Raw genomic sequence first — 18,165 nt, 5'->3', positions numbered from 1 at the left:
CCCACCAGGGAACTCTTTATTTTTCCCCTTGACTTTCATTTTTCTGGATAACCAAGAATTGGTTATATGTCTCTATTTTTAAGTGACTTACACATTTTGGATGACAATGAAAGTCAACACTTACATAGCATTTACATATTAACTTAATTCACAACTCAAAACCTTGTGAAGTAGGCACTGTTCTCATTTTACAGATGAAGAAATTGAGACACTTAGAGATGAAGTAATTTACCAAGATTAGCCAGGGAGCCAGACAGAACTAGGACTCAAACTAGGTAACCTGACTCTAAGATTTGTACTCTTCACCCCGAGCCATGATTGATAACTGTAATCTCATAATGATTAATTAGATGTGAAGCATTTTAGTATGTTAGAGGATTGGAAGGTCTTTTTCGTGTAAGATAGAAACTGTTTGAGAGAGTCAGGGAAGTCAGATGGATAGAGGTCAGAGTGTCACGTAGAAGGGGATTGTGGCTCAGCTCTGTGAAAACAGTAGACAAGCCAGGACTTTGCCCTAGAATTAAATTTCTCCACTACATAAAAGGCAGAGTTAAAATACAGTAGGGCTTCCTCTATGAGCCAAGTGTATCATAAGGCTGAGCAAATGCGAGTGCTCGCTGGCAGTAAACAGAGCTGGGAGAAGCCCAAGTAGGGCTGAGCTGCAGTTCCTTCTCCCAGAACCTTTAGGAGTGACATCAGTTAGGGTAGAGGAATTTTCTCCACGTGGAAGCCTCAGAAGTGGGATTCTTTCTAATCATATTCATAATAGCTATCCTAGTTAAAGAAAAATAAGTGTGTGAGAACTATTAGGTTTCCAAGCTGTGCCAGAATAAAAACTTGTGGTTGTAAGTGTGGTGAAGTTCACATTAAACATATCTTGGTTGTGGATGGAAGTAAATTTAGTCAGGGAAAGGTTGGGGCAGGGGGAACCCAAAGCAAATTTTAATTGTTTTATATGTGTTTTCTCCCTACTTCTCATCCTTTTAGATAATGTTGGTGGATGGATTTGAAGGACAGAAGGTCCAAGATGTAAAGAAGAATATTCGAAATAGGATGATTGACACTGTAAGTGATAAGCTGTCCTCTGAATACCGTTGTAGGAGAAAAGCTTTTAATTAATAGGCAGACTTGACAGTGTTTATTAGCACCGAGTTCTGTAGTAGAACCTGGAGCAGTATTAAAGACACAGTTTTGTGTATAATACATGTATATGTAATTGGAGACCTACTTAGCAGGTCACTTAAACATCCCACCTGCGATGACGAAGGTAGTGTTCTACAGTTTGCATGTGCAGGGACTCCCCTCCGAGGCTCAGTGGACACGAATCCAGCCAGTGTATATGAGGATGCAGGTTTGACCCCTGCCCCTGCTCTGTGGGTTAGAGGATCCAGTGTTGCTATGGCTGTGGTGTAGGTTGGCAGCTGTAGCTCCTCTTCAACCCCTAACCTGGGAACTTAAGCCATGGGTGCGGCCCTAAAAAGCAAAATGAAGTTCGCATGTACAAATCACATACAAAGATCTTTAATGATGCCTCCGGGCAGTGGCCATTCAAGGTACTGGTAGGTAGAATTCTTTTTTTCTTTAGTGCTTTACTTTTATCCTTTTTTCCCTCTTCTTTTTTGTTGTAACTTGTTTCTGTTGAGTTACTTGACTTTTTACAGTTTGTACTCTTAATATGGAGAGACAGTGGTCTATAAGACTTTTTTTTTTTTTCCTTGACCTCGACCTTGGTACGTGGAAGTTCCTAGGCCAGGAGTCGAACCTGTGCCACGGCAGTGACCTTGGCTGCTACAGTAATGATGGCAGATCCTTAACCTGCAGTGCTACAAGGGGACTCCTTTAAGGCTTATTAAAATTAAAATAAGCAATTTCCATCTCCATCTTTCTACATTATCTTTCGTCTGTTTTAGTTATTTCTTTTACTGTTGACCTCCACCTTCCTTAGATATCGCTAATCTAAATGCTTATAGTGTAATTTTTTAATTTTTCTAAATGCTTATAGTGTCATTTTTAAATTTTTTTAGTTTTAGGCATTAGCCATTGACTTTCTACCATGGAAGATCAAGATTTAACTCTTCCTCAACCTGTCTTCCTCTCTAACCTCACATTTGCATGCACTTCTTCACCTGCTGTCTTCCTAGTATTGGTATATCTATAGAGCAATCATTAGTGTGTATGTTTTTGAGATGTGGCTGATCCATAGTGTAGTATACAGTGAGAGCGTCTCTTCCCCAGCTTTTAGTGTTCCCTGGTGTGAATAACAGTTTTATTTTCTCCTCACTTTTCTTTTAAATGTAATGATTGATTCCTCATCCCCAAGCTCTGTCCCAACTGTTTATTTCTCCTCCCAGTACCTTCAAACACGTCAGTATGCTATTGGTTACGTCTTAGAGAAGGTTCTCCCAGAGCCTCTGGCCTGTTGTAGTCATCCAGGCTGCATGCTTACATCACGGGTGATAAATGTCATTTGAGATGTTCCTCCACCGTTACTTAGGATTTCCTTTGCTTTTCTCGATTTGGACCTCCTGTTTTCTTGATCCCATGGCTGCTTCTTACTTGCTTTCTCATTTTGGTGAAGTTCTGCCTCCAGTAGTGTTCCTGGATATGGGTGCCTGAAAAGTAAATTTTTGTGACCTTCCATGTCTGAAATACCTTTTTTTTTTTTTGATCTGTTTGTCTTTTTAGGACTGTACCCACGGCATATGGAGGTTCCCAGGCTAGGGGTCGAATCAGACCTGTGACCGCCAGCCTACGCCAAGGCCACAGCAACTTGGGATCCAAGCCACATCTTTGACCTACACCACAGCTCATGGCAACGCCAGATCCTTAACCCACTGAGTGAGGCCAGGGGTCAAACCTTTGTCCTCATGGATGCTAGTCAGGTCGTTAGCTGATGAGCCATGATGGGAACTCCTGAAATATCTTCATTATTTTGTCCTCACACTTCAGTGCCTGGGTGTAGAAATCTGGGTTAGAAATAATTTTCCCTTAAAAATTTGAAGCCCATTACCCATGGTGTTCTGGAAATGATGCTGTTGAAAAGTCCAAGACTATTCTGATAATGTGGATTTTTTTTTTTTTTTCTTCTATTTTGGCTGCCCCACAGCATATAAAGTTCCCAGGCCAGGGATTTCAGATTTGAGCTGCAGTTTCGACCTACACCACAGCTGTGGCAACGCCAGATCCTTAACCCACTTGTGCCTGGCTGGGGATTGAATCTGCATCCCAGTGCTCTCAAGACACCACCGTGCCTCTTGTGCCACAGTGGGAAATCCAATAGTGGATCTTTTATGAGTGACCTGTGTCTCTCTCCTCTTTCGCCCACTCCCCACCCCTCCACCTGAGAACAAGATCTCTTTTCTTCCAGTATTCTGACATTTCATGATAATTTACTTGGGTGTAGGTCAGTTTTCATGCATTCTTGTGGATGCATGAGGGGCTCCTTGAACCTGGAAACTTAACATTCTTCAACTTTGGGAAAATTTCTTAACTTTTTGTTTAGTTATTTTATCCTGTTCTTTTTTCATCTTGGCTTTTTGAATTTTTCTGTTTAGGTATTGGATCTCTTTAGACTCTGAAAGTCTCTTTGCTCTCCTTTCTGGGGGAGTCCCTCAACTTTTTCTTCCTATGAGTTCTTTTTGTTTACTGTGTGTTTGTTACATCTGCTATTTGGGTGCTAATGCATGTATATATAACTAAATATTTCTAGGAACTTATTAAAATTTTTTCTTTGTATAGAAGGTTTCAAACTTATAAAAAAGGGAAAAGTACAATAAATTTCTGTATACCTCTTACCCACTTCAGCATTTACCAACTCAGAGCCAGTTTAAGGGCATATTTTTGTTACCTCATCCTGCCGTAGGATGCTGCTATTGTTGTTTCATGGATATGAAATTTTTATCTCTTATTAATCTGAGGAATAAAGTTGATATTTAAGAGTGGGTACAAAAAGGTGTTTGGAACCTGTTTGGATATGGGTAGGGCTTGTTACTGGGCTTCATTGGGGGGATCTAGAAAGTTCCATTTTGGCCTTAGGGAAGCCCTGTTGTTAGCTCGATGTTAATTAGGGCTTCTTAGTTTGTTAGATTCCCCTCAGAAGATTCTTGTTTCCGGCTTAAAGAGTCTAAGCTAACTGAGCATTCTGGGAGCTAAGTGGGAGAAGCCGCAAGGGCTGGTACCAGCACCCAGAATGCTGACTTTCACTTAACCCCTTAACCCCCTTTACTGTGATAGCTGTACCCTCAACTTGGTCCTCTGCCTGGGAGACGCTCTTGTTCTCTCCAGAGAATAAGCCTTCATTGCTGTGCTGGCACAGGGAGGGCAGTTCCCTGTCTGTGCGGTGGGGCTCAGGGTATCTGGGTTTCTGACGTCTTTCGAAGACCTCAGTTGGTCCTCTTCTTTCCCTCCTCATGTTACCTCCTCTTCCAGAGCTATCTTGTGCCGCAAATCCTGAGTCTTTTGGCGGTTCTGTAATGCAGTCTGATTGCTTTTCGGCTTTCTCTTCTGTGGGCTTAGGATTCAGCTAGTTTTCTTTTCTGCCAATATAGTTATCATTCATTCTGCATATTAGTTTCCAAAATTTGATTGATAGTATTTCTTCTGTTTTTGTTGTTTTTATAGCTTTTTGCCATTTTTGGTTTGCTTTTTAGGGCTGTACCCATGGTCTATTGAGGTTCCCAGGCTAGGGGTCTAATCGGAGGTATAGCCAGCAGCCTATGCCAGGGTCACAGCAACACCAGATCCGAGTGGAGTCTGTGACCTACACCACAGCTCACAGCAATGCCCGATCCTTAACCCACTGAGTGAGGCCAGGGATCAAACCTGCAACCTTATGGTTCCTAGTCGGATTCATTTCCACTGTGCCACAGCGGGAGCTCCTTTTTGCCATTTTTTTAAAAAAGCCCCTTTATTGTCATTTTGTTAGAATTTTGAGAGGGAGCAAAGTTAATGTCTGTTTTTAATTTACCATCTTTAAGCCGAAGTCCAGCCTATTTAAGTCAAGTATGAAGAACTTGCATTAAGTATACAAAACAGTGAATCATTTTATGAATAATAAAATGAATAATAATGCTGAATTTATTTTAAAAAATTATTGTAGCCTAATAAGTTTGGGATCATAATATTTGAGATATTTGTATTTAAATTTATGGTCAGTTTTCTAGTGGGACTTTTTCATGATGCTATAAATCTTTAGTAATAGTACTTTCCGTTTTTAATTTCTGTGCATTTTTTTAAGGCCCTGGTTCCATGTATCTAATTTCCTACTTTCTTTATGTTTTCATTGTAATAAGAATGAAAGGTGGCCTTAGACGGCCTAACCTTCTTTTTTTTCTTTTGTCTTTTGTTGTCCTTTTTAGGGCTATACCCGTGGCATATGGAAGTTCCCAGGCTAGGGGTCGAATCGGAGCTGCACCAGATCTGTGCCGCATCTGCAACCTACACCACAGCTCACGGCAATGCCAGATCCTTAACTCACTGAGTGAGGCCAGGGATCGAACCTGCAACCTCATGGTTCCTACTCAGATTCGTTTCCGCTGCGCCACATTGGGACCTGCAGGCAGCCTAACCTTCAAACCATAGCATTAGAAACTGTTTTAACACCTTTTAGTCGCAAAAGGAATAATTTGTACCGAGGAAGGTGATCCATTTGATAAAGACGCACAGCTTTTCAGAAGCAAATATTACATAGAAAGAAAGGCAGATAACTTCTACCCTGGAAAGAGCGAAGACATAATACAAATGTGGGGTTTTGGAGTTCCCTTCGTGGCTCAGAGAAAGCGAATCCGACTAGCATCCCTGAGGACGCAGGTTCGATCCCTGGCCTCGCTCAGTGGGTTAAGGATCTGGTATTGCCCTGAGCTGTGATGTAGGTCACAGATGCAGCCTGGATCTCATGTTGCTGATGCTGTGGCTATGGTGTAGGCTGGCAACTACAGCTCTGATTTGACCCCTAGCCTGGGAACCTCCCAATGCCTACGGTGTGGCCTTAAGAAGACAAAAAAAAAGTGGGGTTTTGGTATTGGTAACAGAGCATTTTTTTAAAAGTTATTTTTCTTATCTTTGAGGAATAGAGGTTGCCTTGACATAGTATCTGATATGTTTTTATTTACTTTCATTTAGGGAGATGCATATGTTTACATGGAACCAGAGAAACAAGTTATGTCCAGGTCTTCAGATGAATGTGTCGTGGCCCTGTGTGACCAGTGGTTAGTCTCTCTTACCTAAGAATTTCCTTCCGTCACTTTGCTTATCTTTGACTTCTGTTTTTTTAAATCAATTCATCTACTCCCAGGTACTTGGATTATGGAGAAGAGAAGTGGAAGGAACAGACATGCCAGTGCTTGAAGAACCTCGAAACGTAAGACGGGGAAGGGCATGGAGATGAGCCACGGGGAAGACAGTCAAGGGGAGGAGTGAGACCTTGTCTTCTCCGCTCTCCAGGTTCTGCGAGGAGACCAGGAGGAATTTTGAAGCGACCTTGGACTGGCTACAAGAGCATGCTTGCTCAAGAACTTATGGTCTCGGTAAGCAAACTTCAGGTTTTTCTGTTTGAATGACTTTGCCGCTAACACAGATGAACCCTTTTACCTTTTTCCCCTCTCTTCCAGTGTTTTTCTGAGTTGGAAGTAAGAGGTTTTGGTTAGAGGGTGAGGAAGACTAGGATGTGGTCTGTTACCATCTACCTGTGGTAGAAGCATTTAACCTGTGTAGCTTTTATGGTTCTGTTTTTTTTTTTTTTTGGCTTTTGTCTTTTTTTTGTTGTTGTTGTTGTTGCTATTTCTTGGGCCGCTCCCGCGGCATATGGAGGTTCCCAGGCTAGGGGTTGAATCGGAGCCGTAGCCACCGGCCTACGCCAGAGCCACAGCAACGCGGGATCCGAGCCGCGTCTGCAACCTACACCACAGCTCACGGCAACGCCGGATCGTTAACCCACTGAGCAAGGGCAGGGACCGAACCCGCAACCTCATGGTTCCTAGTCGGATTCGTTAACCACTGCGCCACGACGGGAACTCCGGTTCTGTTTTTTAGTAGAAAGTTCTGGTGCTTCAGCCATTTTGTTCTTTCATTTACCAGTTATTTGTATTAATCATTCAAGTAAACTTAAGAACCTAAATAAGTAGCTTTGTCAATTCTATGGATCTGCTCTTGAAAATTTAGATTTTTATAGATGAAGGGTCTCTTAGTTTTCTCATGCATTAGTTTTCTCTTTTTTATCTTGCAGGTACTCGTCTCCCGTGGGATGAGCAGTGGCTGATTGAATCACTTTCTGACTCCACTATTTACATGGCATTTTACACAGCTGCACACCTGTTGCAGGGAGGTGACATACGTGGACAGGCAGAGTCTCCGCTGGGCATCAGGTTGGTGAATGGATAAGGAAAGAAATGTAATTTGTTACATGAAATGTGAGCTTTTGATTTATGTATTGAAAGTTCTCTCTAGTGTTTGGTTTTTGTAAGAATTTAGTCAGCAGAATTTTGTCATCATATTTTTGCTTTTTTTGGTGTTGAACTGAGAAGTAATAAACAGCCCCTCCTCTGTTATCTCATCATTCTTAGGGGATCGTTGTCTTCATTTGTTACTGTGGCTGCATTGAGCAGGTGGTTTCTACTTCATGGTTGCATTAGAATATCGATTCTTTCAACGAAATCGTGTATGTATGTTATTATTTTCTGTTTTCATTATTTTAATACAGACCGCAGCAGATGACCAAGGAAGTTTGGGATTATATTTTCTTCAAGGAGGCTCCATTTCCTAAGACTCAGATCCCAAAGGGAAAATTAGATCAGTTGAAGCAGGAATTTGAGTTCTGGTATCCTGTGGATCTTCGAGTCTCTGGCAAGGATCTTATTCCAAATCATCTTTCATATTTCCTTTATAGTCATGTGGCGATGTGGCCAGAAGAAAGGTGAGTGCTGAAAGAGACGTGGTATAAACTCTCGATTATTGGCAAGGATGGCTTTTAGCTTCAGATATTTGTAGAAGTTATTGTGGGGGGATGGTTAGATTTGCCAGCTATATTCTTTTCCGTATACTAAATGTACTGAAGCAGAAATCACACCTTGGCCCATCTGTTATTTCCAAAAGTCCTCTTACCTGCGTGCATCACCACAGCCTCTCACGTTTCAGGGTACGTTGATGTTCCGTCTGTACTTCACTCGACCTTTTACATGATTCATTTGACCCGTTGGGTGCTGGAATAAAGGTGATTCAAGGCAGAGCCTGGGCTGTTGAGGGATAGCATGTTCCGATCCCTGTAATTGACATCCCTTCAGTTGCTTTATGCCTGTTCCCTGGTATTGGTACAATATGTACATTGTTTCTCCTGACGTAATCACTGAAGATCCCCTGTAAAAGTTTCAGAGCCGGAATTTCTTCATGGCTGATCTGACTTCCTTTATTTTCTTCTCACATCTAGTTCCCAAGACTTCTTGCCGTTAGGGTTCACAGAGAGAATCTAGATTGGATTAGAACTGTTGCTATTGCTAAAATAATTAAAATTATAACCAGTTCAATCTCCAGAGAATTTCGAGAATTATATAAGCACCAGTCCTGTTTCATTTTTGACGTATGTACAGCAGTTCTAACGTGTGTGTGCTTTACTATTCTGTACTGTACCCTCACGTACTAATATGGAGTGAGCTCTCATATATTAAATGAAAAAAGCAAAGTGCAGAGCAGGGTATACAATATACTACCTTGTGTGTAAAAAGGGAGTAAAGGAGTTCCCATTGTGGCTTAGCGGTAAGGAACCTGACTAATATCCATGAGGACACGGCTCCGATCCCTGGCCTCCTCGCTCAGTGGGTTAAGGATCCAGAGTTGCCACAAGCTGTGGCATAGGTCTCAGATGAGGGTTGGGCCTGGCGTTGCTGTGGCTGTAGTATAGGCCAGCAGCTGCAGCTCCTGATTCAACCCCTAACCTGGGAACTTGCATATGCCATGGGTGTGGCCCTTTAAAGACCAGGAAAACAAAAACAAAAACTGGTTATTTGTGAGGCAAGGATAGAAGGGAGATTTTTAGACTATATACTAGTTTATGTTTTCTGCTTTTTGACCTTGGACTTTATTATTTATTTTTTAAAATTACTAAAATATTTAATACTTTTTAAAAATACTAAAAAAAAATTTAAGTATAATGTAGCTCATTAGGCTTTTCTTAAGTTCCAGTTTTAATACCTTAAAAATAAGTATTGTGGAGTTCCCGTCGTGGCGCAGTGGTTAACGAATCCGACTAGGAACCACGAGGTTGCGGGTTCGGTCCCTGCCCTTGCTCAGTGGGTTAACGATCCGGCGTTGCCGTGAGCTGTGGTGTAGGTTGCAGACGCGGCTCGGATCCCGCGTTGCTGTGGCTCTGGCGTAGGCCGGTGGCTACAGCTCCGATTCAACCCCTAGCCTGGGAACTTCCATATATTGCGGGAGCGGCCCAGGAAATAGCAACAACAACAACAACAAAAAAGACAAAAGACAAAAAAAAAATAAGTATTGCAATAAGACATGGACTGTTTAAAAAAAAAAAAAAAAAAGCCTAGGATGTTAGAATTGGAAAGAAACATCCCTTTAGAGCTGAGAGCCCCAAGGTTCCAGCATTAGTTGGTAGGGATGTTCTGCCTAGACTCTGGGTTGAAGAGGCATTTTTAATACGATATGCTCAAGAGTAATCCTTGTATCATCTTCTGTTTTGGCCCGGACATGTCAAAAAAGGGCCTTTTTCTCCCTGCTCTCAAGGAGCTAAAGAAACAAACCCCTCCTAGTGTTAAAATTTTATTTCATAAGACCAGAGAAATCTCATGTGACTCCTTGTGTTTAGAATGAGATTGCATTTTTCCCTCCTTTAGGCTGTGCCTGGGGCATGTGGCATGTAGAAGTTCCTGGGCCAGGGATTGAACTTGAGCCACAGCAGTGACATACCAAATCCTTAACAGTTAGGCCACCAGGGAACTCTCAAGAATAAAAGGGAGATTTTGAAAAAGAGAAAAAAATATGTCTGATGTGGTTTTTGTCATCCAGTTATTTTTCTCTATTGTTTAAAATGTGCATTTGCTAAAATCAGGTATCTCAAAAGTACTTGTTAGCAACATAGTTGATTTACCCTCTTGCATCAAGTTTTTGACATGTAATCTGTCATTAAAAATCTGTAACTTTTTAAACCTACAGATAAGTAACAGCATCAAGTGCTTATGTCAGACATTGTTCTAATCACTATTAATATTTCTTGTACCTGTCACTACAGCTTTTCGAAGGTCTGTAATATCCTCGTTTTATAGACAGGGAACCTTAGTAAGGCATAGAGAGCTCAAATAACTCACCCAGAATTAGCTAGCAGTGGCAGAACCAGGATGCAGACCCAAGCTGTCTGGCTCCAGAACTCTTGCTCTTAGCACTACCCGCCACAGGATCTCAGGGATAGAGTGAATGAATGATACGTATGTAGTCTGAACATTCATATGGTTCATAAAGGTAAAAAGTTAAAAGTGAACTTTCACCCTTTTCCCCATATCGCTACATTTTCCAAAGCTCATCACCACTACTGCTTTCTTATGATTTCTTCTGGAAATTGTGTGCATATACCAGCATCAGATAGCTATACTTGTTTATTTTTTAATTTATACAAAGATGCCACTTTGTAGACACTCTTCTGTCTTGTGTTTTTCCTTGTAGTAGTATAGTTTTAAGATCTTTTTATGTCCATATATATAGCCTAGCTTATATTTTAAAAATAGTTACATAGTATTTCGTTGTATGCCTGTACCATAGTTTATACAACCAGTCCTTGACTAATGGACACTTTCCTTGTTTTGTTTCCTGTTCTGCACAGGACTCAATAAATATCCCTGTACATTTTCCTTAGCAAACTTGTGTAAATCTTAGCATTTACCTCACATTTTTAAGGCTAAACTATAATGTATAAATTTTACTTTCTGTCTTTAAACATTTACCTGTCAAGTGACAAGTGGCCTGTAGCTGTGAGGGCAAATGGACATCTCCTCCTCAACTCTGAGAAGGTAAGGCTCATTGCCGCTCAAAAGGTTAAAATTCTGCAGAAAAATGTGCAGATTTAGGATGTTGTACTATTTAAAGAAATAAAGAATATGAGGAGTTCCTGTTGTGGTGCAGTAGGCTAAGAACCTAACTAGCATCCACGAGGGTTCGGGTTCAATCCCTGGCCTCAGTCAGTGGGTTAGGGATTTGGAGTTGCTGTAGACTGTGATATAGCTTGTAGATGCACCTTGGATCTGGTGTTGCTACAGCTGTGGCATAGACCTGCAGCTAGGGCTCTGATTTGACCCCTAGCCTGGGAACTTCCATATGCTGCGGGTACAGCCCTAAAAAGACAAAAAACAAACAAACAAAAAAGATTACGAAAATCAGAGAGTTAAAGATCCATTTAAAGTGTTTAGGACTGGAATTCCCTGGTGGCTTATCGGGTTAGGTGCTCTGGTCACATCTGTGGCATGGGTTTGATCCCTGGCCCAGGACACTTAGCATGCTGCAGGCACAGCCAAAAAAGAAAAAATGTTTAGATTAAAGGTTTATCTTTAAAATTGAGCAAGTGGAGTAGAGAGTGTTGATTGAGGGGAGGGGGTGAGGAAAACTTATTATAACGTTTGTATGTAGAGTGACAAAGGGTGACATAAATTGTAACAGGAGGAGAGACAAGAGGGACAGAAAAAGGGATCAGAAGCGTAAACATCCCAGCATTGTGACCCTATAATATCCTTCTAAGTTGAGAAAATAATTTGGTGGTTTCTGCTTTATATTGTGACTGTCCACTGAATTGGAATAATAGGATTTTGGAGTTTGTAGGATTCTTAAATGTCATTTACTGTGTCTTCCCAGACAGTATATCTCTTATACTACTGCAGCTTCCCCTGTTGTTACTACTACTAATAGATAGGATTTTGTGTAGGCTAACACTTTAATTATTCAGTATCCTCAACAGGAGGTTATTGCAAAAACTTCTTGACAAAGCCCTTGCTTGCTCCTCTGATGCCTTTGTGTACATTAGAAAGAGGTAGCCTTCCTCAACTAAAAAAAATTTAGTGTTATTTATTTCTCATTAATAAAAATTGTAACAAGTTGGATTTGTCCTAACTAGTGACTCTTGCTGTATCTGACGGGAGTATTAATGGTAAATTCATTAGTGTAGATATATCATAATGAAAATAGTTATAGATTTAAACAAATAGCAGATGATGTGAATTGTGAAACAAAACTTTTTTTTTAAACCGGTGCCCTAATATTGCAAAGGATTAAAACAGTTCATTTAAAATAATCTGTACGTTAGATTGGAAAGCAGCTATTTTATAGATTTTGTTATATCAATAAGGACTTTTGTTATAGAACTCATTTTTTTCTTTGTAAGTCAAGTGGAGCCTTATGTATATTTATATATGTATGTATGTGGGTATGTATATAAATGTAAATCCTTTTATAATGACATGACATTTCCTTTGGTCTCCACATTGCTTTGTTAAACATGCACTGTACTCATTTTGTTAGAGATTTTATTGCCGTTAGTGGAAAATTGATAGATAATCACCTCTCTTGGTATCAGCAAAGCTATAAAAGCATAAAAAATTTTAAGTTATAAAGATTGCTTGGCTGGAGTTCCCATTGTGGTGCAGCGGAAATGAATCCGACTAGTAACCATGAGGTTGTGAGTTTGATCTCTGACCTCCCTCAGTGGGTCAAGGATCTGGCATTTCCATGAGCTGTGGTGTAGGTCACAGACATGGCTCGGATCCCGCATTGCTGTGGCTGTGGTGTAGGCTGGCGGCTACAGCTCTGATTAGACCCCTAGCCTGGGAACCTCCATAGCCTCAGGTGCGGCCCTAAAAAGCAAAAAAAAAAAAAAAGCTGTCTTGGCTGTGCACCTTACATCCTTACTTGTGCTGCCCAGGCAGAGCACAGCTTGAATAACCAATTATTGTGCCCCTCGTGACGGGAAATTCCCTCAAACCCTAGTTCTGACCTCGTGAACTGATCCATTCTTTTCTGAAAAGCTCTCCTTTATGTATGACCAGCCGAGGTGGAATTACAGGGTTACAGTGAAATCAGTCCACATGTCTAAACGAGTTCCCAAGGGACAGTTTTAGGTGATGGAACTAACCAACAGTAGACTGAGTATCAGACTGGAGATCCTGTCCTCACTTTGGCACTGACCAGATGAGGGACTCACACGGTCACTCTGTTGACCGAACTTCAGTTTTCTCCTCTGTGAAGTTAGTGTAAGATATCTTTTCCTTTCCTTGTTTCTAATCCTTTTTGTCCTTATCTGATGGTGGCTAATCCATGTAATTGGATGTGGCTGATTTGGTTTATTTTATCTATATATAGTCTTACTAGTGCTTTGTCATTGACTCTTTTTTTAGATGTCAAAATCTACAGGCAACTTCCTCACTTTGGCTGAAGCTCTTGACAAATACTCAGCTGATGGTGAGTATAATTTTTTGGTACTGCTGTCCCATAGGGTCCAGTTCTCCTCAGATTATAGAAGGCCAATTAAAATTGTCGTCTCTTTATCACTTTTCTCTTTTGCTTTTACCAATTCTTTAAAATATTCATGTTTTCTTTGTGTACAAGCAATGTAATTTTTAAAACATAAGAATTGCTGATCTGATCTGTTTAGGAACAAGGTTAAGCTAAGATGAATAGTCTTCTTTCAAAGGAAACTCACTGTAATTGCTACTTCACTTGCTCCTAATTTCACACTACTTCTAAGATTAAAGAATTAGTTTTAGAGATGGTGAGTATGTAGGAGGCTTTTTTTTTTTTTTTTTTGCTTTTTGGGGCCATACCTGTGGCATATGGAGGTTCCCAGGCTAGGGGGCAAACCGGAACTATAGCTGCCGGCTTACACCATAGGATCCTGTAGTAATTCAGGATCCCAGCCATGTCTGCGACCTACACCACAGCTCATGGCAACACCAGGTCCTTAACCCATCAAGCGAGGCCAAGGATTGACCTCATGGTTCCTAGTCGGATTCATTTCTGTTGCACCACGATGGGCACTCTTGTAGGAAGCTTTTTCAAAGTGTTTTCTCCATATTTGATATACATATAGGTGACTTGGGCTTGGGAACATGCATTTTTTAGAAAAATATGTTTTCCCTGGGCTCATTACTGTCCATTTGATCATTACTTTGTCGAGAGAAGAAATGCGCTAACCTGAAGGAACCAGTCATTTCTTGGGTTGCCAGGTCTTTGGTCGTCACGGGACTTCTTTTTCCTGATCACAGTTTGAGACTGTGCTGAAGGGGATGGCAAAGAACTAACCTAAGTTACTTCAAATGACAGTATTTTGACCAGATGCTGTAATGCAGAGAATATAGAGAAATACTTTAGTTATTAGTAAGTCTGCTTTTCACGAGAGGTTTAAATCAGCATTCCTAAAACTACTGTATGTGTGTATGAGGACTGACCAAGTAAGTAGATGAGCACTCACTGTCAGAAGCTCTGCGTAAATCAGGGGGAAATGATAAAATGAACCCTGTGGTGTTGGGTCAGAATTGGCAATGTCAATATGAACTCATGGTTTTTATTTTATATACAGACATATTTAAAAATAAACATAGATTTATGTGTTAGTATACATGCATTTGTTCTCCTAGCTCTTTCTGCTAGGAGAGCCCGAGAGCAGTGCAACAGTGGTAGCAGCGAAACATCTGGCATTCAGATCCTGGTTTCTAAATATCATTCTACAATAAAAGGAACTAGAGGGTTCCCGGGAGAAGTGATTGATTTGAGGACTGGAGTACGGAAAATATAAGATGAGAATGGAACGTCTTATGCCAGAAAATAAGGAACTGTTTTAAAAAGGATGGAACATTCTGAATGAGCACTGTAGCCAAAGGAGCTCCCAGTTGCCCAAGCTAGAATTATAACCCAACGAATTAATTAAATGTTCATAAATCCATATGTGAATATATATTAATAATTGAGTAAATAAATAAGTGGAGGAGTAAGGACTACTCTTGCTTTCAGAAGAATTCCAGTTAATGAATGTAGAAGGATTGAGTGAAATATAAAATCACCATTAGGCAAACATCATGGTAATATTGTCATAGTTAAGATGCATTGGTCGTTGCCAGAATCAGTGGGTAAAAGTTTAAAAACAAACAAGTTATGTGCATATTCTCAGAGTATCTCTCCCAAGATATTTCATAATCACAAAGGGAAAAACAGTACCGTTATGGTGGAGAAATTGGCAGGCACTTCCTGAGTGAGGAAGGTGTGCAGCAGCAGTGGTGAGTGGTGTCAGTATCAGGTACCTCCCTGAGAGTGATGCACAGGGAAGACACACGGCATCACTTCTGTGACATTCTCGCCAGAGGTGTGTATCGTTAGTGTGATCATGAGAAAACACCCAACAGACCCACGCAGGGAGAAATTCTCTTAAATAACTCACTACTACTCATCAGAAGTCAAGGTCCAGAGCAGACAAACTGTCACGGATTTGAAGAGACCAAAGAGATAGAATAGTCAAATGCAAGGTAAGATTCTGGGTTGGACCCTGGAGCAGAAAAGGGATACTAGAGGGAAAATTGGGGAATGAAGCCTGTAGTTTAGTATCATACTAACATTAACTTCCTGCTTTTGAAACTGGTTATTTAAGTTGTTAATGTTACAGAAGTCTGATGAATGGTATATGTTTATTTTCATCTTTTGCATCTTTTCTGTAACTAAAATTATTTCAGAATAAAGTTAAAAAATATGTTTGGTTTCTTGTATATTGTAAAAGATATTTAATGCATGTGTAACTTGCTATTGTATATTCTCATCTACCTCTTTAAGACACGGATGGTAGCATACCCTCCCTACCATTCTGAACTTTGCCTTCCTCACTCAACAGTTCATATTTGAGATCACTTCATATTGATACATTTGAGTTTCCTTTCTTTTTAGGGCTTCACCTGCAGCATATGGAAGTTCCTAGGCTAGGGGTAGAATTAGAGCTACAGCTGCCAGCCTATACCACAGCCTCAGCAACATGGGTTCCAAGCCATGTCTGTGACCTACACCATAGCTCATGGCAACGCCAGATCTTTAACCTACTGAGCAAGGCCAGGGATTGAACCCACAGCCTCATGGATACTAGTCAGGTTCTTAATCTATTGTTCCATAACTGGAACTCCCCATCTGAGTTTCCTCACTCTTTGTTTGTTTGTTTAGTTTGTGTTTTTTAGGGCCACACTCTTGGCATATGGAATTTCCCAGGCTAGGGGTTGAATCAAAGCTGCAGCTGCCAGCCTACACCACAGCAACGTCTGATCTGAGTCTCATCTACAACCTACACCACAGTGCATGGCAATGCTGGATCCTTAACCCACTGAGCAAAGCTAGGGGTAGAACTTACATCCTCATGGTTGCTGGTAGGATTTGTCACTACTGAGCCATAATGGGAACTCCTCTTCTCTCTTTTTTACAGCAATCTAATTTTCCATTGCAAGAATGTCCTATAATTTATTTTGACCCTTATTAATGATTTTTAAAAATATTTTAGGATGAAAGATTTTGGCTAAAAGTTAAATTTTAGTAGTAGAAAATGTAGAAGAATCTACTTTTAGAACTTAGAAAATATGTATTTGTACACATTAGGGTATCAATGTGTGTTTTCATCCATTAAAATATCATAATATTTTGCTACCTCTAAATGAGGCTGAGATGTTGATAGGGGTATCTTTCCCCAGTTTATCATTTTTTTTCACTCTGCCTCATTAAAGATTACTTTATCTCATTAATGCAACATGCCTAAGAAGAAATACATATTGATATTAAGTGTATGCAGATGAACACAGAAAATTCAGATTTTTTTTTTTGTCTTTTTGTCTTTTGTTGTTGTTGTTGTTGTTGTTGCTATTTCTTGGGCCGCTCCCGCAGCATATGGAGGTTCCCAGGCTAGGGGTTGAATCGGAGCTGCAGCCGCCGGCCTCCGCCAGAGCCACAGCAACGCGGGATCCGAGCCGCGTCTGCAACCTACACCACAGCTCACGGCAACGCTGGATCGTTAACCCACTGAGCAAGGGCAGGGACCGAACCCGCAACCTCATGGTTCCTAGTCGGATTCGTTAACCACTGCGCCACGACGGGAACTCCAAATTTAGATATTTTTAACAACATCATTATGAATCCTACTTTTAGTGATCTTTATTTTTGCTGTCGATCCATGCAGTCCTTTAAAGCATTTGTTAGGTACCCAACTGAACACATAGTTGATATTCGGTAACCACATTTTCAAATCATTGGTTGATTTTTTTTTTCCTTCTTCGAGGTATGCGCTTGGCTCTGGCTGATGCTGGTGACACTGTTGAAGATGCTAACTTCGTGGAAGCCATGGCAGATGCAGGTGTTCTCCGTCTGTACACCTGGGTAGAATGGGTGAAAGAAATGGTTGCCAACTGGGATAGCCTAAGAAGTGGTCCTGCCAACACCTTCAATGATAGAGTTTTTGCCAGGTAATCCATGAGCCCAGCCACTTTGTACTTAGTCCTTGAATATTTTTAAATTTTCTTTTTCTCTTAAATATTAATAATAGCTACTCTTTATTGAAAGCTTACTTATACCACACACTGTAGTATGTAATGTGCATCCATTATATGATTTTAGCCTCATAGCAAAAAAGGTACTATTAGCTCTGTTTTATAGTTAAAGAAGTAGAAGCTCAGAAAAATTAAGTATTTCATTACATGCTTCAAAGCCAGTAATTTCAAACTGGGGGCATGAATTTGTTTCTGTCTCTCTCCAAGGCCCATCCTCATAAACATTTTACCGTGCTGTCTTGCATTAGAAGAGGGCAGAATTGTTGAAGGAAATGTAGGTTAAAAGAAAAGAAGTGTCTTGGGAGTTCCTCTCGTGGCTCAGCAGTTAACAAACCTGAGTAGCAACCATGAGGATGCGGGTTTGATCCCTGGCCTTGCTCAGTGAGTTAAGGATCCAGCGTTGCCGTGAGCTGTGGTGTAGGTTGCAGATGCTCCTGGATCCATCATTGCTGTGGCTGTGGTGCAGGCCAGCGGCTATAGCTCCAATTCAATCCATAGCCTGGGAACTTCCATATACTGTGAATGTGGCCCTAAAAGACCAAAAAAAAAAAAAAAGAAAGAAAAGAGTAGTTTCAACAGAACACCGTAAACCAACTATAATGGAAAAAATAAAAATCATTAA

The 18,165-nt window shown here is 40.7% G+C and overlaps 1 protein-coding gene across 2 annotated transcripts in view; it reads left to right on the top strand.

Moving 5' to 3' along the window:
• Window positions 1-18,165, top strand: part of LARS1 (leucyl-tRNA synthetase 1) — a 74,786-nt gene that overhangs the window by 37,559 nt on the left and 19,062 nt on the right. For both annotated transcript variants that reach the window (XM_047778952.1, XM_047778953.1), the window contains exons 15-23: window positions 988-1,065; window positions 6,121-6,206; window positions 6,293-6,358; window positions 6,442-6,524; window positions 7,223-7,361; window positions 7,697-7,909; window positions 10,949-11,006; window positions 13,377-13,440; window positions 17,276-17,459. In XM_047778952.1, coding sequence (XP_047634908.1) covers window positions 988-1,065; window positions 6,121-6,206; window positions 6,293-6,358; window positions 6,442-6,524; window positions 7,223-7,361; window positions 7,697-7,909; window positions 10,949-11,006; window positions 13,377-13,440; window positions 17,276-17,459 — 971 coding nt within the window. The remainder of the gene's footprint in view (window positions 1-987; window positions 1,066-6,120; window positions 6,207-6,292; window positions 6,359-6,441; window positions 6,525-7,222; window positions 7,362-7,696; window positions 7,910-10,948; window positions 11,007-13,376; window positions 13,441-17,275; window positions 17,460-18,165) is intronic.

The sequence above is a fragment of the Phacochoerus africanus genome, chromosome 4 (genome assembly GCF_016906955.1).
Source record: "Phacochoerus africanus isolate WHEZ1 chromosome 4, ROS_Pafr_v1, whole genome shotgun sequence".
In the NCBI taxonomy this organism is placed as follows: domain Eukaryota; kingdom Metazoa; phylum Chordata; class Mammalia; order Artiodactyla; family Suidae; genus Phacochoerus; species Phacochoerus africanus.
The sequence above is the reverse complement of the archived record's forward strand: the minus strand, read 5'-3'. Positions and strand labels throughout refer to the sequence as shown.